Source organism: Schistocerca americana, chromosome 9 (genome assembly GCF_021461395.2).
Source record: "Schistocerca americana isolate TAMUIC-IGC-003095 chromosome 9, iqSchAmer2.1, whole genome shotgun sequence".
Lineage (NCBI taxonomy): Eukaryota > Metazoa > Arthropoda > Insecta > Orthoptera > Acrididae > Schistocerca > Schistocerca americana.
The window spans coordinates 45,281,524-45,304,336 of record NC_060127.1 but is presented as its reverse complement, the minus strand read 5'-3'; the positions used below and the strand labels follow the sequence as shown (position 1 = coordinate 45,304,336).

General features: G+C 40.8%; 1 protein-coding gene across 7 annotated transcripts in view; it reads left to right on the top strand.

Annotated features, from left to right (window-relative positions):
- The window catches only part of LOC124550890 (zinc finger protein 501-like), a 601,755-nt gene that overhangs the window by 7,591 nt on the left and 571,351 nt on the right, over window positions 1-22,813 (top strand). For all 7 annotated transcript variants that reach the window (XM_047125661.1, XM_047125666.1, XM_047125665.1 and 4 more), the window contains exon 2: window positions 8,699-8,761. In XM_047125661.1, the coding sequence (XP_046981617.1) occupies window positions 8,699-8,761 (63 nt within the window). The remainder of the gene's footprint in view (window positions 1-8,698; window positions 8,762-22,813) is intronic.

The window sequence follows — 22,813 nt, the reverse complement described above, 5'->3', positions numbered from 1 at the left end:
TGTTTGTTGGTAATGAGGATCACCCTGTGGCTAAACATGCCTTGGTGCACGGCCAGCACATCTTGGCACAGTGTTACACCGTCCGGGTTATCTGGATACTTCCCACTAACACCAACCTATCCGAACTCCGGAGATGGGAACTTGCTCTTCAATATATCCTCTCTTCCCGTTATCCACCAGGCCTCAATCTCCGCTAATTTCAAGTTGCCGCCACTCATACCTCACCTGTCATTCAACAACATCTTTGCCTCTGCACTTCTGATATGTCTGCTTGTGTCTGTATATGTGTGGATGGATATGTGTGTGTGCGCGAGTGTATACCCGTCCTTTTTTCCCTCTAAGGTAAGTCTTTCCGCTCCCAGAATTGGAATGACTCCTTACCCTCTCCCTTAAAACCCACATCCTTTCGTCTTTCCCTCTCATTCCCTCTTTGCTGATGAGGCAACAGTTTGTTGTGAAAGCTTGAATTTTGTGTGTATGTTTGTGTTTGTTTGTGTGTCTTTTGTGTGTGTGTGTGTGTGTGTGTGTGTGTGTGTGTGTTTATTTATCGCAGGTGCAGGTGTTTGATGTTTTGGTATCGTCACTTGTAGTTGATTTATGTACCTAAGGCAAGTGTCCGATTCCAATTTTTTGGTATCGTTTGTTGTAGTTGACCTATATAGGTCAAGGGTAGTGTCCGATTCCAATGTGTCGTCATTGCTCTGTGTTTTGGTATCGTCAGTTGTAGTTGACCTATATAGGTCAAGGGAAGTTGTTGTTTTTGTGGTATCGATAGTTGCAGTCTGATTATAATTTTTGGGTGTTGTTGGATTTTATTTTGTGGTATCAACAATTGTGGTGAGCTATGTAAGTGAAGGGAAGTGACTGATTCCTGCGGATATTGTGAGTGTAGCGGAATGTGAGAATTTTGTGTTGTTTTTATGTTATTAATTTGGTGTAGTTTGTGGTCGTGGTGTGTGTTTGTATGTGTTTATATTTAGTTTTGTCCCCACACAAAAATACCCAATTTCCTGTGCTGATCCCGTTAGTTTGATTATATTTTTGGAGGGAACGTGTTTCTTGTTTTTATATGTGCTTTCGTGTTTGTTGTTGTTTTTAAGTAATGATGTCATAGGCTCCATATTGGAGACGATGAGAATGATTACTTCCGCCAGAAAGGGAGGACTGTCTTTATGGACAGTTAGCCTGGAAGACGTAGCATATATCTCTGCAGAAATAACATATGCAACATGGGAGGAAAATAAACTAATTAAGAAAACTGTTGCCTTTGACAGTTTCATTGATGAACTTGGTGAATGGTCAGTGAAAGCAGTAACACACCAGCATGTGAAGAAATTGCAACAACAACACTTTGCAGAAGTGAAAAGGTGTGTACAGGCTAAAGAACTGTGTTTATTGCTTCACTGTGATGTTGCTGAGAACTGGTCTGTAATTCTTCCAGAAGAAGTACAATGGTAACATTGGAGTAATGACCAGGTTTCAGTTTTTACAGGAGGGACATATGTTCAAAACAAGACCACAAGTGTTGTAGTTGTAAGTGATGGCACAGGACATGACTCAGCACATGCTTTGCTAGCAATGTACAGAATTCTTGACCTGCAAACAGGGACAGAGAAGATCATCATCATTTCTGATGGTGCTCCTAGTCATTTTAAAAATCAGTACCAGTTGTTTGAATTGAGTAAGTTTCTTGTGCCAACTGACTGGGTATACAGTGCTACTGGTCCCAGAAAGGGGCCTTGTGATGGTGTAGGAGGCCTGTTGAAGCACCATGCTATAAAACGTAATCTTTGCAGACCAAATACAGCTGCAATTCAGAGTGCTGAGGATTTTACGAGAGTTGTGAAATCTTACACATCTACAGCCCTCATTCTTTTGTTCAAGGAGGAAATTGAAGAATTCCATGAGCAGAAAAAAGAAGAATTGTCCAAACAAACTACTCCCTTGAAAGGAATGCAGAAGACACATTTTTGGACTCAAAGTGGAGGGCTAACACATACTGCATGCACTTTAAAGGGCAAGAAAGAAGAAATTTTGTTCGTGCATCCAACACATCAGGAACAGCAGGATAATGTTGAGATTCACAACCAGAGAAGGGGGATGTTTGTGGTGTGTGTGTATGACTATAACTGATGAATTGCAGAGATTATAGACACTAGTTATGAGTTCAACGAAACTGTAGTGAACTTCATGCTTCCACATGGACCAGCTGCTGGATACAGGATTCCAGGTGAAGGACAGCAACAATACCATCAGTGCTCACTTCCTGTTCACAATGTTTTGAAGATTGTAAGTGCACCGGTTCCTATTGGTTCAACAGGAAGGCATCACTCTATATCAAAAGAAGATACTAAAGCAGTGGAACACATTTTTAGTTCATTGACTGGCTAATTTAAGTACAAAACAGAATGCACAGAAGTTGTATAAATTGAAACCTTTAAATTTTTGGATTTTTCATATACATTTTGGAACCATTTAAAATAAAACTAGGTTTTGATTTTTATAAGCTTGTTATGTGATAATGTGGTAATAAAACAGGTTTTTTGTATGGCAAAAATTTCAATAATTTATAAAACCTGTTCATCCTAAAAGTGGAAGCTATCCTTTTAAGGGAATGTAGAACTATATGGCACTAATTAACAGAAAAAAATCAAAATTTTATGGATTGGCATTTTTGAAAAAAAGAATTTTTTTCCATAAATTATAAAAAAACATTCACTATGCTATAGTAAAAGAACTTTGACAGATAAGTCCAAATGGAAGATTTCTTTGTAATCATAAAGCAGTTATCTTTCAAATAAAAGAAAGCCCAACAAAATATCTAGAACTGTTCCAGAGATACAGCATTTTCCAGAATTCGCATCTTCAAAATGATATGCTCAATGTCATCTTTGGAGGGCTGTATCTTGGAGCAGAAATTTTTTTGGTGTAAACAAAAAAAATACGTGTTGCTCCTTCATTTTAACATGTGCTAAATTCAATAACATCTGAGACTATGAAGATAAGATTTTACCTAGCCTTCCTGAATTGATGTGGACTATGCCGAAACAATACCAATTGCTCACTCTGAAAAGTATCACTCAGAAGCGCACTATGATGGCAGTGTGTTAGATAGAACTACTGGTAATAAATAGATCTGACTGATGTGATGCTTTCTGTGCATAAGCTTGTATCACAGTCTGTAGAAAGATTAACTTGTTCAGTAAACTAAATACAGAGGCAGTAGTTTCATATCTGAAGGATGAATTTGAAACATTTAGCTCTGAACAAAATCATTTAGAGGACCAGTGATTTTAATTTAAACAGCTGACCGAACACTGTTTTTTTTAATATATAATTTTTTGAATACTTTGAGAGGTGGTAGTACTCATCGAAACAAGAAAAGTAAGTCCAGTGAACATGGGTCTGGAAATGCATACTTTTTTAGATAAGTCCAGTGAGTGTGGTTCCAGAAATGTATACTTTCTGCAATAAACACGTGCTTATGGGAGGTATTCAACTTTGCATCCATTTATGACAATGCACCTCTCTGCCCTCCGGTGTAAGGAATGATGTACCCTTTAAAGTATACGTGGCACGCGTTGAAGACCTGAGCCTGAAGTGCCCGCACATTGTTGATTGGCGTGGTATAGGCCAATTCCTTCAAGTGTCCCTGTAACCAAAAGTCTAGGGGATTGAGGTCTGGGAAATGAGCAGGCCAAGGTGTTCCCCCAACCCGCACCCCCTGTGACCAATCCAGCGGTCTTGAAATGTCTGCGCCGAATGTTCACGCACATTGCAATGAAAGTGTGCTGATGTGCCATCGTGCATGAACCACATTTGTGTTCGTTGCTGCAATGGCACAGCTCCCAGCAAGGTAGGCAATATACACTCCTGGAAATTGAAATAAGAACACCGTGAATTCATTGTCCCAGGAAGGGGAAACTTTATTGACACATTCCTGGGGTCAGATACATCACATGATCACACTGACAGAACCACAGGCACATAGACACAGGCGACAGAGCATGCACAATGTCGGCACTAGTACAGTGTATATCCACCTTTCGCAGCAATGCAGGCTGCTATTCTCCCATGGAGACGATCGTAGAGATGCTGGATGTAGTCCTGTGGAACGGCTTGCCATGCCATTTCCACCTGGCGCCTCAGTTGGACCAGCGTTCGTGCTGGACGTGCAGACCGCGTGAGACGACGCTTCATCCAGTACCAAACATGCTCAATGGGGGACAGATCCGGAGATCTTGCTGGCCAGGGTAGTTGACTTACACCTTCTAGAGCACGTTGGGTGGCACGGGATACATGCGGACGTGCATTGTCCTGTTGGAACAGCACGTTCCGTTGCCGGTCTAGGAATGGTAGAACGATGGGTTCGATGACGGTTTGGATGTACCGTGCACTACTCAGTGTCTCCTCGACGATTACCAGTGGTGTACGGCCAGTGTAGGAGATCGCTCCCCACACCATGATGCCGGGTGTTGGCCCTGTGTGCCTCGGTCGTATGCAGTCCTGATTGTGGCGCTCACCTGCACGGCGCCAAACACGCATACGACCATCATTGGCACCAAGGCAGAAGCGACTCTCATCGCTGAAGACGACACGTCTCCATTCGTCCCTCCATTCACGCCTGTCGCGACACCACTGGAGGCGGGCTGCACGATGTTGGGGCGTGAGCGGAAGACGGCCTAACGGTGTGCGGGACTGTAGCCCAGCTTCATGGAGACGGTTGCGAATGGTCCTCGCCGATACCTCAGGAGCAACAGTGTCCCTAATTTGCTGGGAAGTGGCGGTGCGGTCCCCTACGGCACTGCGTAGGATCCTACGGTCTTCCGCCGACCACTGGCAACAACATCGATGTACTGTGGAGACCTCACGCCCCACGTGTTGAGCAATTCGGCGGTACGTCCACCCGGCCTCCCGCATGCCCACTATACGCCCTCGCTCAAAGTCCGTCAACTGCACATACGGTTCACGTCCACGCTGTCGCGGCATGCTACCAGTGTTAAAGACTGCGATGGAGCTCCGTATGCCACAGCAAACTGGCTGACACTGACGGCGGCGGTGCACAAATGCTGCGCAGCTAGCGCCATTCGACGGCCAACACCGCGGTTCCTGGTGTGTCCGCTGTGCCGTGCGTGTGATCATTGCTTGTACAGCCCTCTCGCAGTGTCCGGAGCAAGTATGGTGGGTCTGACACACCGGTGTCAATGTGTTCTTTTTTCCATTTCCAGGAGTGTATTAATGAGAATGTTCAGATAATGCACCCCAGTTAACCTTTGTGGTACCATGATGACCCTATTAATCTGTCGACAAGTACAACTGCCGATACATTGATTGAAAATCAATGTTGCCGTCCTCTTCCCTGAATTCATAACACAATTTCTTGTGAACCCTGCCTTACCACTAAAAAAATCCTTGATACGAACAATGGATCTGCAGCACACTTCTGCAACAGCCGTTGACAGAATCACTGCCTGCCATGATGATCCTGTGACCTTATGGTTTGAATGCACTGTAGATGATATGGGTACAGCAGTTGTTCATGAAGTAGCTCCTCTCCTAGATAAGAGAGTGAGACATTCCTTCTGCTGCTACTAATTGTCGCACATTGGTCTCAGGGGTTTCTTCCACTGAGCGTAGAACACGCTCCATCGTATCAGGTATACAGACTGTGTGGGATCTTCTACTGTCACTCTCCCAAGGTACAAGGATACCTGTGTCCCTCAGACACTGGAAATGTCTGCTAAACAGCTTACCAGAGGGCACTCTGCACTGTGGGTGTTTTTCAGCGTAGAGGACACTGGCTCCCGGGCTATGTCCATTTGCTAAACCCTAGCAGAATATCACATCTGCCATTTCACTTGCAGAGTAGTAGGCTTCCATTGCTAACAAGTGATGGAGGAGAGAAAATGTAAATGTACTGCACCATTTTTATGTACAAGCAGTACAATAGTAAACACATAAGTGAATCCACATTTGGAAGAAGGTAAAACACCATGACACGTACCCAGGGTTGACAGTACTGCACAACAAGACACAAACATGACAAAAACTAACATAGCCTACAACATGACTCAAACCACACTACTGACTGCAGACCACATAGTGGTAGGTAGAGTAGTGTGAGTAAGACATCATAGTACACTGCTGACATATAAGTGCCTAGACAGTCATGGGAGACACAGAAATTGAGAGTAGTAAAGCAAAAAAGAATTACACAGTTCTGATTTCAGTATTCCTTTACAATATATGCATTATGTGATATTATTAATGATGTGCGTGCATCAATCAGTTGTGCTAATAAATTCACCTATAGAGTTGAAGGAGTTGGCCACAAATGAATCCTTTAGAGTCTTCTGAGATAGAACTTTATTATTAGTTAAACTTTTTATGGCTGCTAGCATGTTATTGAAAATTTGAAAATGTGTATTGCTGAATAATGGACACCTTTCTGAAACAAAGTAAGTGAATTTAAATCTTTGTGAACATCATTCTTATTTCTATTATTGATTCCATAAATTGAGCTATTAGGTTGAAAAAAAAAAGACACTTTTAATGACAAATTTCACTAAGAAATAAAATACATTGTGAAGCAGTAGTCAGTATCTCCAGTTCCTTAAACAGTCCTCTGCAGGTTGTTTGTGAGTTCACACAACAAATAATTCATATTGCTTGCTTTTGGGATCAGAAAACTTTAGTATACAAAATTAGCAGCGGAGTTAAGGTCCCCCCCCTTTAACCTGATATATTGTAAGTCCCTCAAACAACATTAGACTAGGAAATAAGACACTAAAATTTGTAGATGAAAAGTGACGATGTGCAAGACATAAAATACAAAACTGCAGAAACAACAAAAGCATTTCTGAAAAAGATAAATATTTTAAAATCTAATATGAATTTAACTAGCTTTTGCTATTATTTGAAGATAGTTACCATTACTGTATTTTTCTTTTAAAAAAGCTGCAAACTAGTATCTTGCATTATTAAGAGAAATTTTTTTATTTTCAATAACCTACAGCTTCTCTATATATACAACATGGGATTGTTCACCTACTAATTATATTGTGGTGCTATGGTTGTACCAATTACTCTTCAAGAATAGAGGACATTTGATGGTATATTATGATAGGGTACATCTGTTGAACTTGGTTTCATTGATTAGATTAAGTTTTTGTTCCATAGACCCAAAAAATGAGATGATTCTTGTGAGTATGGAACAAATTAGAAAGTATAAAATAAAAAAAAATATAAAACATCAGAATATAATACTCACTACTCTGATCATTTGCCACGAGATTGTCAAAATAGGTGAATACATTACAGTAAACCAGACATGCTAATATTTACAGAATTTACACTCTTATCAGAATGAAACATAGTTATGTCCTTGTAATAAATTTATCATTCACTAATACCTAATCTTGACTGTTGTGACCAAGTGTTGTCGAAACTGAAATCTAACAGGCATTTTTACTTAAGCTAGTCCCTGTTAAGACATTCATCTATAGAGTAGAAGGAGTTGTCTATCAAAAAGTCTTTCAAACTCTGTTTAAACTGTTCTTTATCTGAAACCAAGTTTTTTATGGTTGCTGGCAATTTATTCAAAATGTGTGTTCCGAAATATTGGACCCTTTTCTGGACCATGGTAAGTGAGTTTAGGTCTTTATGTAGAGTGTTCTTATTCCTAGTATTGACACTATATATTGAGCTTTGGTTGGAAACAGAGAGATATATTACTTGCAATAAAATTCATTAAGGAGTAAATATACTGAGAAGCAGTGGTTATAATGTAAAGTTCTTTGAACATGTTTCTACACGATGTTCTTGAATTTACACCACAAATGAGTCATATTACATGCTTTTGCATGCTAAAAGCTTTAGCTCAGTGTTATGAGTCACAAAATACAGTGCTAACAACATTTTCCAGGACGAAATACAAATTAATGCAAAAGAGGTATATGTCATACTGGAGTTATATAACAATTCTTGCTTAAAATGCATACCAACATTAAATACATTTAAATGTAGTTGAAACAGTTCTTGCTTGACAATTGCATCTACTGTCCTCTGTCTCTGAACCTGTGAAACAGCACTACAAGTAAGCCAGATGCATCAAGTATTGTTACTTGTATAATTATGTGTTAAATGTGTTGCTTTATCTTATTATTTACTCTCATTTTGTTGATCATGTAGTATCAGTATGTACTGTAATTATAAATTACTTACGTTAACCTGGCTTGTTGTATATCATATTTGCAAACAGTGCCCTAAAAATGATTTGCTGCAACAAACAATAAATAAATAGTTTATAGAATGAGTGGCTAATGAGATATTCCTTTCATTTCAATTTGAATTTCTGAAAAAATTCCATTTTCGTGTCCTGTATTATATCCAAGGGCAATTTTTTTTAAAAAAAGATAATTAGATTCTGGCATACAGAATCTCAAGTCTCCTATTGACTGAATCTACATAGATACAGAACAGTTAAAGACTGGCTTAATTGTCAACTTCCATCCAAGAGTTATAAATTTGTTGAAGTTCAGCAAAATAAATAAACAAATAAACAAGAAAATAAATAACTATTAAAGGAGGCAAGAATTTCCCAGCCTACAGATACAGAACTTTGTACCTTATTTTCTAGTTTATGCTTTATTCTCAGTTTGTTCTTTGTAGTTTGCCTTCAGTTGTGTTTTTCTTACAGGAGACTGCCCCTGAACAACATACTAGTTCTGCCTGTGATGGGGTTACCGTCAAACAGGAGCCAGTAAGTATTATTAATATGAACTATTATGTTGTTTGTTATAATTTGGGGAGTATCTCAAAAATAACAGTTGGAAAACAGCAGCTCCTTTATCAATAAAGGAGGAAGAATAAATTATCTGCCATCTTAAGATCTTTTGTCACCCAGACTTGTTTTGGCTCCTGTGAGCCAACATCATTGCATCTCATTTTTTTGTAATGAGATGATAAAAATCTGACTGTTTTTTGTTGTGACTCGCCGATCTTTCAAGGTACCGCCGCACAGTTACGTGCATCCTCTACATGCGGCACTGTCTGCCAGCCATGCAGCAGCAGCGCCACCTAAGTGGCCAACCAGCCAGCGGCCGCTAGACTTGGACTCAATTATGATTTGACTGTTATAGTGTACACACGTCTTACTCCGTTTACTTGATCTGTGACTTTCATGTATTGCGTATTCCTTGAAATATATTTGTTCAACTTGAAGTTATAACATTTTTCTGTGTTGTTATTTTAAGTCTGAAAGCCATAAATATGTGCCTATACTTTTGGAATAATGGCCCTTTAAAGTGCCTCACTTAAGATGTGGATTCAACACGGCTACATTTTGTGGGCAATCAACATTTGACAGTTTTTGCATTATTGTGGTTGCTTGGTGTGTTGTTTAGATAATGTTTGCACCTCTTTTTTCTGATTTCTCCATTCTCTTGTTTTGTCAAATTGTAATGACAAAACTAATATGTTTCGTAAATTCCCTCCCCAGAAAAATTTGAAAAACATGAAAGAGTCAGAGCTGCCTTATTCAGAATTTTTGAAAGTCTTAATCCACTATAATTAATTTATTTATGATGTATGTGTTCTGTAGAACCATGTATATGGGCAAGTTGCTTGTGTCTGGAACAACTGTTAAAAACAGAAAAAAGTGTAGTGATGGTAGTACTCGTACAAACAAAGAAACAACTGTATTGAACGTGGTTCTGGAAATACATACTTTGTGAGATCAGATCACTTGTTTGGAGGAATGCCTCTGTGGGATGACTTTTTGTAACAGTGCATCCTTTTTCCCTCCAGCATTAGAAATCGCAATTTCTTTGAAGCTGACCTGATTGTTGGTGTGCATGCTGGCCCATATTGAAGACACTGTACTGTAGGCTTATCGTTGTTGGCTGGAATGTTACTGAATAATGATTGCAAGTGTCTAAAAGTCTGGAAAACAAGGAGATCAAGTCTGGGGGGGGGGGGGGGGGGGGGGCTCCTTGACCAGTCCAGCAGTCCCGAAACTTCAGCACCAGATGTTCAAATGCACTGCTGCAAAAATGTACTGGTGAACCCTTTGCATGAACCACACCTGTAGGCTTTGCCTATGTGGCACATACTCCAGTAGGGTAGACAATACATTAATAAGAAAATCTGTGTAACACTACCCATTTAATCTCTGTAGCACATAAGCCCAAATAATTTATTTACAATAAAAATTGTTCGTTGATTGTGAAATAATATTTATTTCATCTTTCTGTGCTTACTTGCACATTTTTATCAACCCATTCAGGATGATTATGAGAATTCAAACTGCCTGAAATACTCCTTTTGACCCCTCTCAGAGCTTCTGTGGTGTTAAATCACACTTGCAACCACCATCAGAACTCATTAACTCACAGCTAAGTATGGTGCGTGAGACAAATTGCATGACATTCTGCTCTGCAGAGGTAATCAAGAGCATTTATTCCCCCAGGGGGCTTGCCACTCTTTGGCGGATTCGTGCTTGGCTACCATAGGGCCCCAGCCTTTACAGCACTTTTTCCCTTCCGTGCTGCATGTCTATCCTCTTGTTATTCTTTTTCCACTCCCTTGGGGTATTATTGGGAATGTTGTGCATTCTGTCGCTGACCTGCGAACAGTTTCAACTTTCTTTTTAGCTCCCATTTCCTTTCTTTGTTTCCCTTCTCCTCTCATTCCTCCACTTCGGCATTTGAGGATCCTCTTTTTTCTTCTTCCTCCCTGTGCCCTCATGAAGCGTCTGACGCATAAAAGGTGACTGGGTAACGTGTAATTCCCAGCCCCGGGTCGACAGGTAGGGTTCGCATGTACCGCCTGGTACAGGCCAGGCCTAGGGAGGGGTGATTGTCTCAGTTGCTACCTTCCCAGATTGCCTATTGGTCCCTCTGTCAGGTGTTCGGGAGGTGTGACCTGAGGTGTGTGCCCCCTTGTGAAGGGGGCCCCAGTTGGAAGGAGCGGGCCATCAGAGACGCTGGCAGTTGTGGGGGATTTCCTCACGATGAGTCACTCATCCTCTCCATTGATGTCAACAAAACATAAACATAATGAGGCTACTGATTTGAAGACTCTTCCTGCTGCACCGCTGTTCCTTGTAGTTTCACATTCTGACGACAGTCAGTCCTTTGCCACGGTCAATCCGTTTATTCATCTTTCTGCGCTTTGTGAAGCCCATGTTAACCTTGGCCTTCATTTGCTTCCTAAGGACACTACTCCAGCCTCGGTCTAACGCCTTCAGTTTCACGACCTTCGCATGGAACTTAGCGCTAGTACCTTTGTATACATTCATGGCTCTTGGACTGACCGTGGGGTCTGGTGTGGCTTCATCATTGGCACCCGTGTCTTTCGATATCAGCTTCCGGACAACTCCTCAGTATTCACAGCCGAGCTCTTCGCCTTGTATCAGGCCATGGAGTACATCCGGTGAAACAGCCTTCCCAATTGTGTCCTCTGCTCAGACTCACTCAGTGCCCTCAGGTCTATGTGCGCTGTACACTGCTCATCCCTTAGTGCTGCGGGTCCAGGAAAACTGTCACTTGCTAACTCTTGGTGGAGCCAATGTCATGTTTCTGTGGGTCCCTGGTCATGTTGGTCTGCCAAGAAACGAAGCTGCTGACGCTGCTCCCAAGGCTGCAGTCCTCATACCTCAGCCTGCGAGTACCTCTATTCCCTCCGATTATCTCTGCGTTGCCGTCTGTCAGGAGGTGATGTCAATGGTGCTCCCTTCACGGGAATAAGCTTCGTCTTATTAAGCCTCTCCTGGCACCTTGGATGACCTCCTCTCTGCACTCCCACTGGGAGGAGATTATTTTAATTCAGCTGCATATTGGGCACTGCCTTTTTAGCCATCGTCATCTGCTCAGTGGCGCTGCCCCACCACTTTGTATGCATCACTCCCAAATTTTAACTGTCCACCACTAACAGCTGGAATGCCCCTTTCTTATCAATTTACATTCCATCTTGGGTTTGCCATCTGATTTATCAGCTGTTTTAGTGAATGACGCGTGGGCTGTCACCAGTGTTTTACTTTTTATCCACCGAATCAATATGGCGAAGGCCATTTAATTTTTAGTTTTGGATCTCCATTTTTGTCTGGTGTTCCTTTAGCCCTTTTTCCACGTGCCTTGTGTAGCTGTCTCTTATTCTGTCCGTTTGGACTGGCGTATAGTAATTTCCATCATCTGTGTGTTTGTGTTCTATTGTTTTGACTTGGGCGCATATGACCTCAGTTGTTTTTTGTGCCTAAAACAAAACAAAACAAGAAACATTTATTGGTGGATCCACTTTAATTTTCTACACTGGCACACTGGGTTCCTGGTGATGTTTTTCATTAGACATTTTAATTTCTGATTATTACAAAGTCAATAATTAAAATTCCTGCTGTCATCCTAACTACTCTCTGGAAGATTCTGAGATGTGACCACTGGACTGGAATATACAAACTGCTAACGCTCCAGTAAACCCCTCCAGCTGGCTCCTCAGAACTTCGGGAAAAATCTCAACAACTTCAAAACAGTAGTACAGTAGACACACTCAAAAATTTCCATGGAAGCGAATGAAATTTATTTTCTCCAATTAAACCTCGCTGGGTCTGCTACGCGCAGTGAACTCTTATTTCCAGCCAGCTAATGGCTCCAAGTTGCATTATAAGGTGCCTCTTGCTATAGAGTATTTGCACTCTCTCCCAACATCAACAGTCACCTAGAATAACTTCAAAGAAACCAAAAGAAAACTGCCCAATAATTCCAGATTGTACTCTTTCTGTATATGAAAAATATCTTTCTTGGTAAAAAATGGTCAATGACTTCTGACTTCAGAACAGGAACTCCACGCTACAGAGCCTACAACTTGCACCTCAACCCTGTGGGGGCTGCCAGTAGATGAATTAGTGAACTTCCAAACTCTCCCCAAAATTGTTATAGCATTAAGGCCTTTCAGTTGATCAGAATCAGAAGCTGTAATATAGGTTTTTTCATTGGCTATTTCCAGTTTCTACTAATAGAAATCTCAGGCTGGACCTTCAGAAGTTCCTGTCAAGAGGATGTCAGAAAGCATTGGCCTTCAGGTGAACCGCAAACCTATAAACCAGCTGTGTGGTCTCTGCCCGTAACTGTTGTGACAGTGCCACGACATTTAACAGTGCCACCACGACAGTACGCGCAAACGGCGATAGAGGCGCTCCGCAACTCGGCTGAGCGTGGGAGCGCCACCTAGCTACGAACGGCACTGGCAGTCGAATAAGAGATACTGAGTTGTTATCATGTAATGAGCTATTGTTTCTAAGTGAGTGTGTTTGAATATCCATGCAATTATTTGTGATTAAAGGTTATAACAGTAACTATTTAGGAGGATTGGGGAAAAACCAACCCATCACCTGCAGACTGGAGAAAATCTCCTTCACACAGATAGTGACTCTGGTGGACACAGTAGCCACCTGACGAGCACACAGCTTTTGCAAGAGTTGCTTATAGAAGTACAGTCTGCCGTGGTGATCTTGTGACCCAGTGGCCTGGCAGCATTGAAGATGGTACACATACAGAAATTGTACACAAAGTACCATGCAGATGAGGGAATGTCTCGTGTGTTCTGTTGCTGCTAGTAGTCATGCACTGTTTCAGGAATTTTGTGCAGTAATTGTAGCATATGCTTATCCATCTCTGATGTGTAAAATGAGTGAGATTGTGACAATAAGACACTGCAAGATTGGCTGTAATAGCTTATTCTTTTGTTCTGTGTCAGACTGATATTTTTCAACATCGAGGGCATGGACTGCAGCCCCCTTCCATTTGCTGAACCATAGCAAAAAAAAAAAATCAAGTCTGCCATATCATTATGGCATAGTAGGCTTCAATTCCAGCGGGTGAGAAGAGAAAAGAAAATGAATTGAACCATTTGTGAATACAACCGCCCCCCCCCCCCCCCCAAATAACAGTAAACACAAAAATTAAGTCATCTGCGTAAGTAGGTAGACATCACAATACATGTAGTGTTGTCTAAAGAGCAAGGTGCCAAGGTAAGATTTGTACATCTCCAACTACATATATACTCTTCAAGCCACTTTATTGCATATGGTGGAATGTTCCATGTACCACTATTAGTGATTTCTGTTCCTGTTCCCCTTGCAAATAGAGTGAAGGGAAAACGACTGTCAATATGCCTCCGTATGAGCCCAGATTTCTTGCATCTCATGTTTGTGGTCCTTAGACAAAATGTATGTTGGCGGCAGTAGAATAGTTCTACAGTCAGCTTCAAAAGCTGGTTCTCTAAATTGTCTTGATAGTATTCCTGGAAAAGAACATTGCCTTCTCTCGAGGGATTCCCATTTGAGTTCCTGAAGCATCTCTGTAATACATACGTGTTGTTTGAACCTACCGGTAACAAATCTAGCAGTCCACTTCTGAATTGCTTTGATGTATTACATTAATCCAAACTGATAGGGATCTCAAACACTGTAGCAGTACTCAAGAGTAACACACACTAGTGTCCTATATGCAGTTGCCTTTACAGATGAATCACACTTTCTCAAAATTCTTCCAATAAACCAAAGTCAGCTGTTTACTTTCCCTTCCACAGTGCTTCGATGTTTGTTCCATTTCATTTAGCTTTTGTGATGTTGTGCCTAGATATTCAAATGACGTGACTGTGTCAAGCATGACACTACTAATGCTGTATCTGAACATTACAGGTCTATTTTTTTACTCATCCACATTAACTTACATTTTTTTTCCCTGATGGAACCAAAGTTAAGCATAGTCGCTGCCAGAAGCAATGACAAATGAGGGATGGTGGCATAGACACACCAAGGGGAGATTCTGTATGCCACTACATCAGCTCACTGACTTACAACTGAGCACAGTACCACTCAGCCCAGTTAGTAACTATTGTTGAAGACAGCAGCATGGCCCCTCTACCAAGCCAGCAGTATGACAGTTGTATTAGACAGAACTCTGTATAAGTGTTTATAGTCAGTTGTACTTCGTGAGAAGAGACTAGCATCTTGTTCCGTATAGAGTGATACCTTATTGTCCAATGACATTCCTGGGGATGTGGATTGTTGCAAAGTTAAGTGTTTCATCTTGCTCAAGTTGTATTAAAGTGACTGTATATTTGTGTGTTGTAGTATCATTGGGTCCTTCCAGGAGTAAAGTTAGTACCCCCACCTCTGTACTGACTAGTGTTATTTCGTACCCAGGGTTGTGAGTAATTTATTGTGCAACAACACCAACAACCCAGTGTGATCACACAACTGAGTATAGACTGCTTAAAGTTTGGAATGTTGTGTACTTAGACTACTATGATACAGAATGACATTAAAATGCTCTGCTGCACCAGAACACACTGTTGACATTATTGATAGAGATCCAAGCAGCAACTGTGTTCATATCCACATCTGAATGTCTTTGGCCACTATGAACAAGAGTTCACATCTCAGTGAGCAAGCCTTTCCGAATCCATGTTTATTGCACGTACTTTTCTTGTTTTGATGAGTACTATCCTTTCTCAATATGTCTGACACTTTATGTATTGGTCTGTAAATATCAGTATACGGGAAACAAATAGTAATGGCTGCAACAGTGATATCAGCAGAATACTGTAGCAGGATATTGTCAAATGATATTTCACAAAACCCAAAGAAATTCTGCTTATATGTAAAGGCTGTTAGTGGCACCAAAGTTAATAGTCCAGTCCCTTGTGAAGGAGGCAGGAACTGAAATTGAAGGTAGCATAGCAAAAGCTAAAATGCTTAACTCAGTCTTCAAATGGTCTTTTCCAAAGGAAAATGCAGGCAGATTCCCCCAATTTAATTCTCGTACCACTGAAAAGATGAATGAAATAAGTAATAATATCAATGCTGTCGAGAGCCCCTTTTCTAACTCTAATCTACTGTACATCTCTGGAACAAAAAACTATGCGCAGTTCGTAGAGAAAAGCGCAGGTCACACCCATCTGCAAGAAGAGGATTAGAAGTGATCCACAAATCCATGCTTGACATCAATTTGTTGTAGAATCTTAGAACATATACTGAGCTCAAACATAATGAATTATCTTGAAGAGAATGACCACCTCAATGCCAACCAGCACGGGTTCTGACAACATTGATCATGAGAAACTCAACTCGTACTTTCCTCACTTGACATACTGAAAGCTTTGGATTAAGGCAGGCAAGTGGGTGCAGTATTTCTTGATTTCTGAAAAGCATTTGACTCAGCATGATACCTATGTTTATTTTCAAAAGTATGATCATGTGGGGTATCAAGTGAAATTTGTGACTGGATTGATGGCTTTTTGTAGATAGAATGCACTATGTTGTCTTGGATTGAGAATCATCATCAGATTTAGAAGTATCTTTAGGTGCACCATAGGGAAGTGTGTTGGGACCCTTGTTGTTCATGTTGTATATTAGTGGCCTTGCAGACAATAGTAACCTCAGACTTTTTGCAGGTTATGCAGTTATGTGTAATGATGTACTATCTGTAAGAAGCTGCATAAAAATTCAGTCAGATCTTGATAAAATTTCAAAGTGGTGCAGTGATTGGCAACTTGCTTTGAAGGTTCAAAAATGTAAAATTGTGCACTTCACAAGAAAAAGTACTATCCTATAATATCAGTGAGTCACGGCTGGAATTGGTCAACCCACATGACTACCTGGGTGTAGTACTTTGTAGGGATGTGAAATGGAATGATCACATAGGCTCAATCATGGGTAAAGCAGGTGGTAGACTTTGATGTATTGGTAGAATACTGGGGAAATTCAATCAGTCTGCAAAGGTGATTGCTTACAAATCACTCGTGCAACCAATTCTAGAACACTGCTCAAGTGTGTGAGATCCATACCAAATAGTAATAACAGGGGATATTGAATGTATACAGAGAAGGGCATCATGAATGGTTACAGGTTGGTTTGATCTGTGGGAGAGTATCACAGAGATACTGAAGGAACTGAATTAGAAGTTCTTGAAGACAGACGTAAACTATCCTGAGAAAGTCTATTACGGAAGTTTCAAGATTTTTCCCGTGCTTCAAATGTGAATGGAACAGGGAGAATCCCCAATAACTGGTACAGTGGAAAGTATCATGTAGATGTAGAAGCAGATACATTGATGAGCCGGAACACTAGTGAGACTAAATAGTACCTGGAGGTATTATGGGCGTGTGACACAGTAGGGAAATAATTAAAATAGAGAAGAGACAAATGGGGAATTATTCTAGTGATGATATGTTTCCCAAATTGGGAAATACACTGACAGAAGCGATTTTGACAAAGGGCAGATTGTTACAGCCCAGCACCACCGAACAAGCATTTCAGAAATAGTGAATCTGGTTGGGTGTTTGCTTGCTACTGTGATGAGCCTCTGGGGAAAGTGGTTGAATAACGGTCAAACCACAAGTACCCGAAAAGATGTTCATGCCTCATCCCAGTCTGTGGAGGTCAGGGGCTCATCTGCTATGTAAAGTGATCTATGGGAGAGCTGAGGACAGAGTACAGTGCTGGTGCAGGAACAGGAGTTTCTGATCAAGCTGTTCATCACACAATGTTGAATGTGGGGCTCTGCAGAAGGTGACACCTATGTGTTTCCATGTTGAACCAACACATCAGTAATGGTTGCAATGGGTCGAGGATCTTCAGCATTATTCTGTGGCTCAATATAAACGTGTGACCTGGATGAATGGATCATTCTGTCAGGTGCAAACTCCGTGCTCACAAACCACTGGTCTATTATTCGTGAGAATTGTGTGACCTTTGCATAGACATCATGTGCCACATAGCTGAAGGAATCTAGCAAGGATTTCTCAGATGCATGCTGTGGATAATTGGTGCTGTATTGATATCCAAAAGTGGACCAAGATCATGTTAACTAGGTTTGCATCATGTGTTATCTAATTAGTGGTGTGAATCAAACTAACAAAGAGTGGTGTGTTCACCATTATTTTTTGTTTACTGCCTTAGATTAAAACACATATCGTCACACAAGATTGTTAGTGCTTGTGAACCAGTATTGAGTTAAAGATTATATAAAATAAGGAAGCAGTTAACACATTTACCAAATGTTGAGAACGCTGAGTAGTGAACAGTAACTAAGCTGTTCGATAAACAGGCAGGAGGCCTGTCTGCTGAGAGTACAGGAGAATGTGTGCACCATTAAAACACGTAGTGACTGTGGTGATGAAGTGCAAAAAATAATCAGTACTTGTGTGCATTAAAAGATGGCAATAGAGCCTCTAAAGGTAACAGCCTACAAATAAGGAAAATGTTTCTGGAACCATTTATTTGGTGTGTAGCAGTGTATGGCTGTGAGACTTGAGCTATGGTAAATGAGGAAAAAAAAGATGGAATTCTTTCAAGATATGGTGTAACAAGCACATCCTGAAAACAAAATGGACTGATAATACATAAATGACAAGGCCGTCTGGGGGAGAAAAGGGGATTGTGGAACAGTATTCTAGAAGGAAAAACGACGACGGTTCAATCCCGCGTCCGGCCATCCTGATTTAGGTTTTCTGTGATTTCCCTAAATCGCTCCAGGAAAATGCTGGGATGGTTCCTTTGAAAGGGCACGGCCGACTTCCTTCTCCATCCTTCTGTAATCCAATGAGACCAGTGACTTCGCTGTCTGGTCTCCTTCCCCAAACAACCCAACCCTCTAGAAGAAAAACCTCAGATTATGTGTTGCCTATTGATACATGAAGAACTCCTAAAACCAATAAAACAAGGACCTGTCAATGGAAAAACAGCCAGAGGAAGACCACAGCTGAAGTATACAGATGAACTTACAAAATTATTTTGACTGTAACTCCTACACAGAAGTGAAGAAGATGGCAGAGAGATGTGAGGACTGGAGGTATAGTGCCAACATATTCTTGGATTGAAAACTTGAGGAGGAAATTGTATGCAGGACCTGAATGTAAAGCCTTCCTGATATTTACTCTTTATTTCCTCCTCCCCCCCCCCTCCCCCCAAAGGTATTGGGTGCAAAAAGTATTCTCTTGTGCATCATGATCAGATATGGGAAAATTAGTTAGCAGTTTCCAAGTGTACACTAGGGATGTAACAGAGCTTTCGTTTGATTTCACCTCTGTCCCCAATAGTTTTAAAACATATGTTTTACCAAAGGTGAATTTTCAAAGTTTGAACTTAAAACTTCAAAAATCAAAACATCAGTAGTGACAACAGTGTTAAAGAACATAACATTTTTCACTTAAGAAAAATACCAAGGGTCCTATGATTACAATACCAGTGGGTGACAGTTAGGGTTGGTCAACTCATACAAATATCAGGTTGTAACAATTTGCAGGAATATGAATGCCCACATAGACTCAGTTGCATATGAAGCAACTATCAGACTTTTGTTCATTAGTAGAATGTTAAGAAAATATAGTCAGTCCTAGGAAGTCTGCTTACAAAATACTCATGCCGTTTATCTTCTGTTGAAGTGTATGAGACCCATACTGGGTAGGACTGGTGGGGGACATTGAATGTATACATAGAATGGCAACACGAGTGCAAGTCTTACACTAAGTCGTGACACCAGGTAATTGCTCAGAGGCATTTTGCAAATTTTAACAATTACTCTTAATTAAAATATATGAAAAGTTTCACTTAGAGGAAAGCAATTTGAAATAGCACTAAGGTGCTATTTCTTCACCAAGCAAAGTAAATGAAATTAAAGGTCTCCAGTATAAGTGTACATGTATGGAAGATAATCACACTAGGAAGAATTGGTATGTGATGAATTCTGCCATTTCAGAACACATGGAGAGTCTGTACCTTTAATTCACATGATAGGCATGTAAATATGTCACAATGCACCATTTGTGTACGTAAATAAACATGATCAAATGCTATTTAACGTCGGAATGACTATAAAACTGCCTAATGATGTCCCAAGTTAATGAACCATGTGCCGTTGGTGGGGAGACTTGCGTGCCTCAACGATACAGATAGCCGTACCGTAGGTGCAACCACAACGAAGGGGTATCTGTTGAGAGGCCAGACAAACGTGTGGTTCCTGAAGAGGGGTAGCAGCCTTTTCAGTAGTTGCAGGGGCAACAGTCTGGATGATTGACTGATCTGGCCTTGTAACACTAACCAAAACGGCCTTGCTGTTGTGGTACTGCGAACGGCTGAAAGCAAGGGGAAACTACAACCGTAATTTTTCCCGAGGGCATGCAGCTTTACTGTATGGTTAAATGATGATGGCATCCTCTTGGGTAAGATATTCCGGAGGTAAAATAGTCCCCCATTCGGATCTCCGGGCGGGGACTACTCAAGAGGACGTCGTTATCAGGAGAAAGAAAACTGGTGTTCTACGGATCGGAGCGTGGAATGTCAGATCCCTTAATTGGGCAGGTAGGTTAGAAAATTTAAAAAGGGAAATGGATAGGTTAAAGTTAGATATAGTGGGAATTAGTGAAGTTCGGTGGCAGGAGGAACAAGACTTCTGGTCAGGTGAATACAGGGTTATAAATACAAAATCAAATAGGGGTAATGCAGGAGTAGGTTTAATAATGAATAACAAAATAGGAGTGCGGGTAAGCTACTACAAACACCATAGTGAACGTATTATAGTGGCCAAGATAGACATGAAGCCCATGCCTACTACAGTAGTACAAGTTTATATGCCAACTAGCTCTGCAGATGACGAAGAAATTGAAGAAATGTATGATGAGATAAAAGAAATTATTCAGGTAGTGAAGGGAGACGAAAATTTAATAGTCATGGGTGACTGGAATTCGGCAGTAGGAAAAGGGAGAGAAGGAAACATAGTAGGTGAATATGGATTGGGGCTAAGAAATGAAAGAGGAAGCCATCTAGTAGAATTTTGCACAGAGCATAACTCAATAATAGCTAACACTTGGTTCAAGAGCCATAAAAGAAGGTTGTATACATGGAAGAATCCTGGAGATACTAGAAGGTATCAGATAGATTATATAACGGTAAGACAGAGATTTAGGAACCAGGTTTTAAATTGTAGGACATTTCGAGGGGCAGATGTGGACTCTGACCACAATCTGTTGGTTATGAACTGTAGATTAAAACTGAAGAAATTGCAAAAAGGTGGGAATTTAAGGAGATGGGAACTGATAGACTGAGTAAACCAGAGGTTGTACAGAGTTTCAGGGACAGCATAAGGGAAAAATTGACAGGAATGGGGGAAAAAAATACAGTAAAAGATGAATGGGTAGCTCTGAGGGATGAAGTAGTGAAGGTAGCAGAGGATCAAGTAGGTAAAAAGACGAGGTCTAGTAGAAATCCTCGGGTAACAGAAGAAATATTGAATTTAATTGATGAAAGGAGAAAATATAAAAATGCAGTAAATGAAGCAGGGAAAAAGGAATACAAACGTCTCAAAAATGATATCGACAGAAAGTGCAAAATGGCTAAGCAGGGATGGCTAGAGGACAAATGTAAGGATGTAGAGGCTTATATCACTAGGGGTAAGATAGATACAGCCTACAGGAAAATTAAAGAGACCTATGGAGAAAAGAGAGCCACTTGTATGAATATCAAGAGCTCAGATGGAAACCCAGTTCTAAGCAAAGAGGGGAAAGCAGAAAGGTGGAAGGAGTATATAGAGGGTCTATACAAGGGCGATGTACTTGAGGACAATATTATGGAAATGGAAGAGGATGTAGATGAAGATGAAATGGGAGATACGATACTGCGTGAAGAGTTTGACAGAGCACTGAAAGACCTGAGTCGAAACAAGGCCCCGGGAGTAGACAACATTCCATTAGAACTGCTGACGGCCTTGGGAGAGCCAGACCTGACAAAACTGTACCATCTGGTAAGCAAGATGTATGAGACAGGCGAAATACCCTCAGACTTCAAGAAAAATATAATAATTCCAATCCCAAAGAAAGCAGATGTTGACAGATGTGAAAATTACCGAACTATCAGTGTAATAAGTCACAGCTGCAAAATACTAACGCGAATTATTTACAGACCAATGCAAAAACTGGTTGAAGCCGACCATGGGGAAGATCAGTTTGGATTCCGTAGAAATGTTGGAACACGTGAGGCAATACTGACCTTACGACTTATCTTAGAAGAAAGATTAAGGAAAGGCAAACCTACGTTTCTAGCATTTGTAGACTTAGAGAAAGCTTTTGACAATGTTGATTGGAATACTCTCTTTCAAATTCTAAAGGTGGCAGGGGTAAAATACAGGGAGCGAAAGGCTATTTGCAATTTGTACAGAAACCGGAGGCAGTTACAAGAGTCGAGGGGCATGAAAGGGAAGCAGCGGTTGGGAAGGGAGTGAGACAGGGTTGTAGCCTCTCCCCGATGTTATTCAATCTGTATATTGAGCAAGCAGTAAAGGAAACAAAAGAAAAATTTGGAGTAGGTATTAAAATCCAGGGAGAAGAAATAAAAACTTTGAGGTTCGCCGATGACATTGTAATTCTGCCAAGAGACAGCAAAGGACTTGGAAGAGCAGTTGAATGGAATGGACAGTGTCTTGAAAGGAGGGTATAAGATGAACATCAACAAAAGCAAAATGAGGATAATGGAATGTAGTCGAATTAAGTCGGGTGATGCTGAGGGAATTAGATTAGGAAATGAGACACTTAAAGTAGTAAAGGAATTTAGCTATTTGGGGAGCAAAAAACTGATGATGGTTGAAGTAGAGAGGATATGAAATGTAGACTGGCAATGGCAAGGAAAGCGTTTCTGAAGAAGAGAAATTTGTTAACATCGAGTATAGATTTAAGTGTCAGGAGGTCGTTTCTGAAAGTATTTGTATGGAGTGTAGCCATGTATGGAAGTGAAACGTGTACAATAAATAGTTTGGACAAGAAG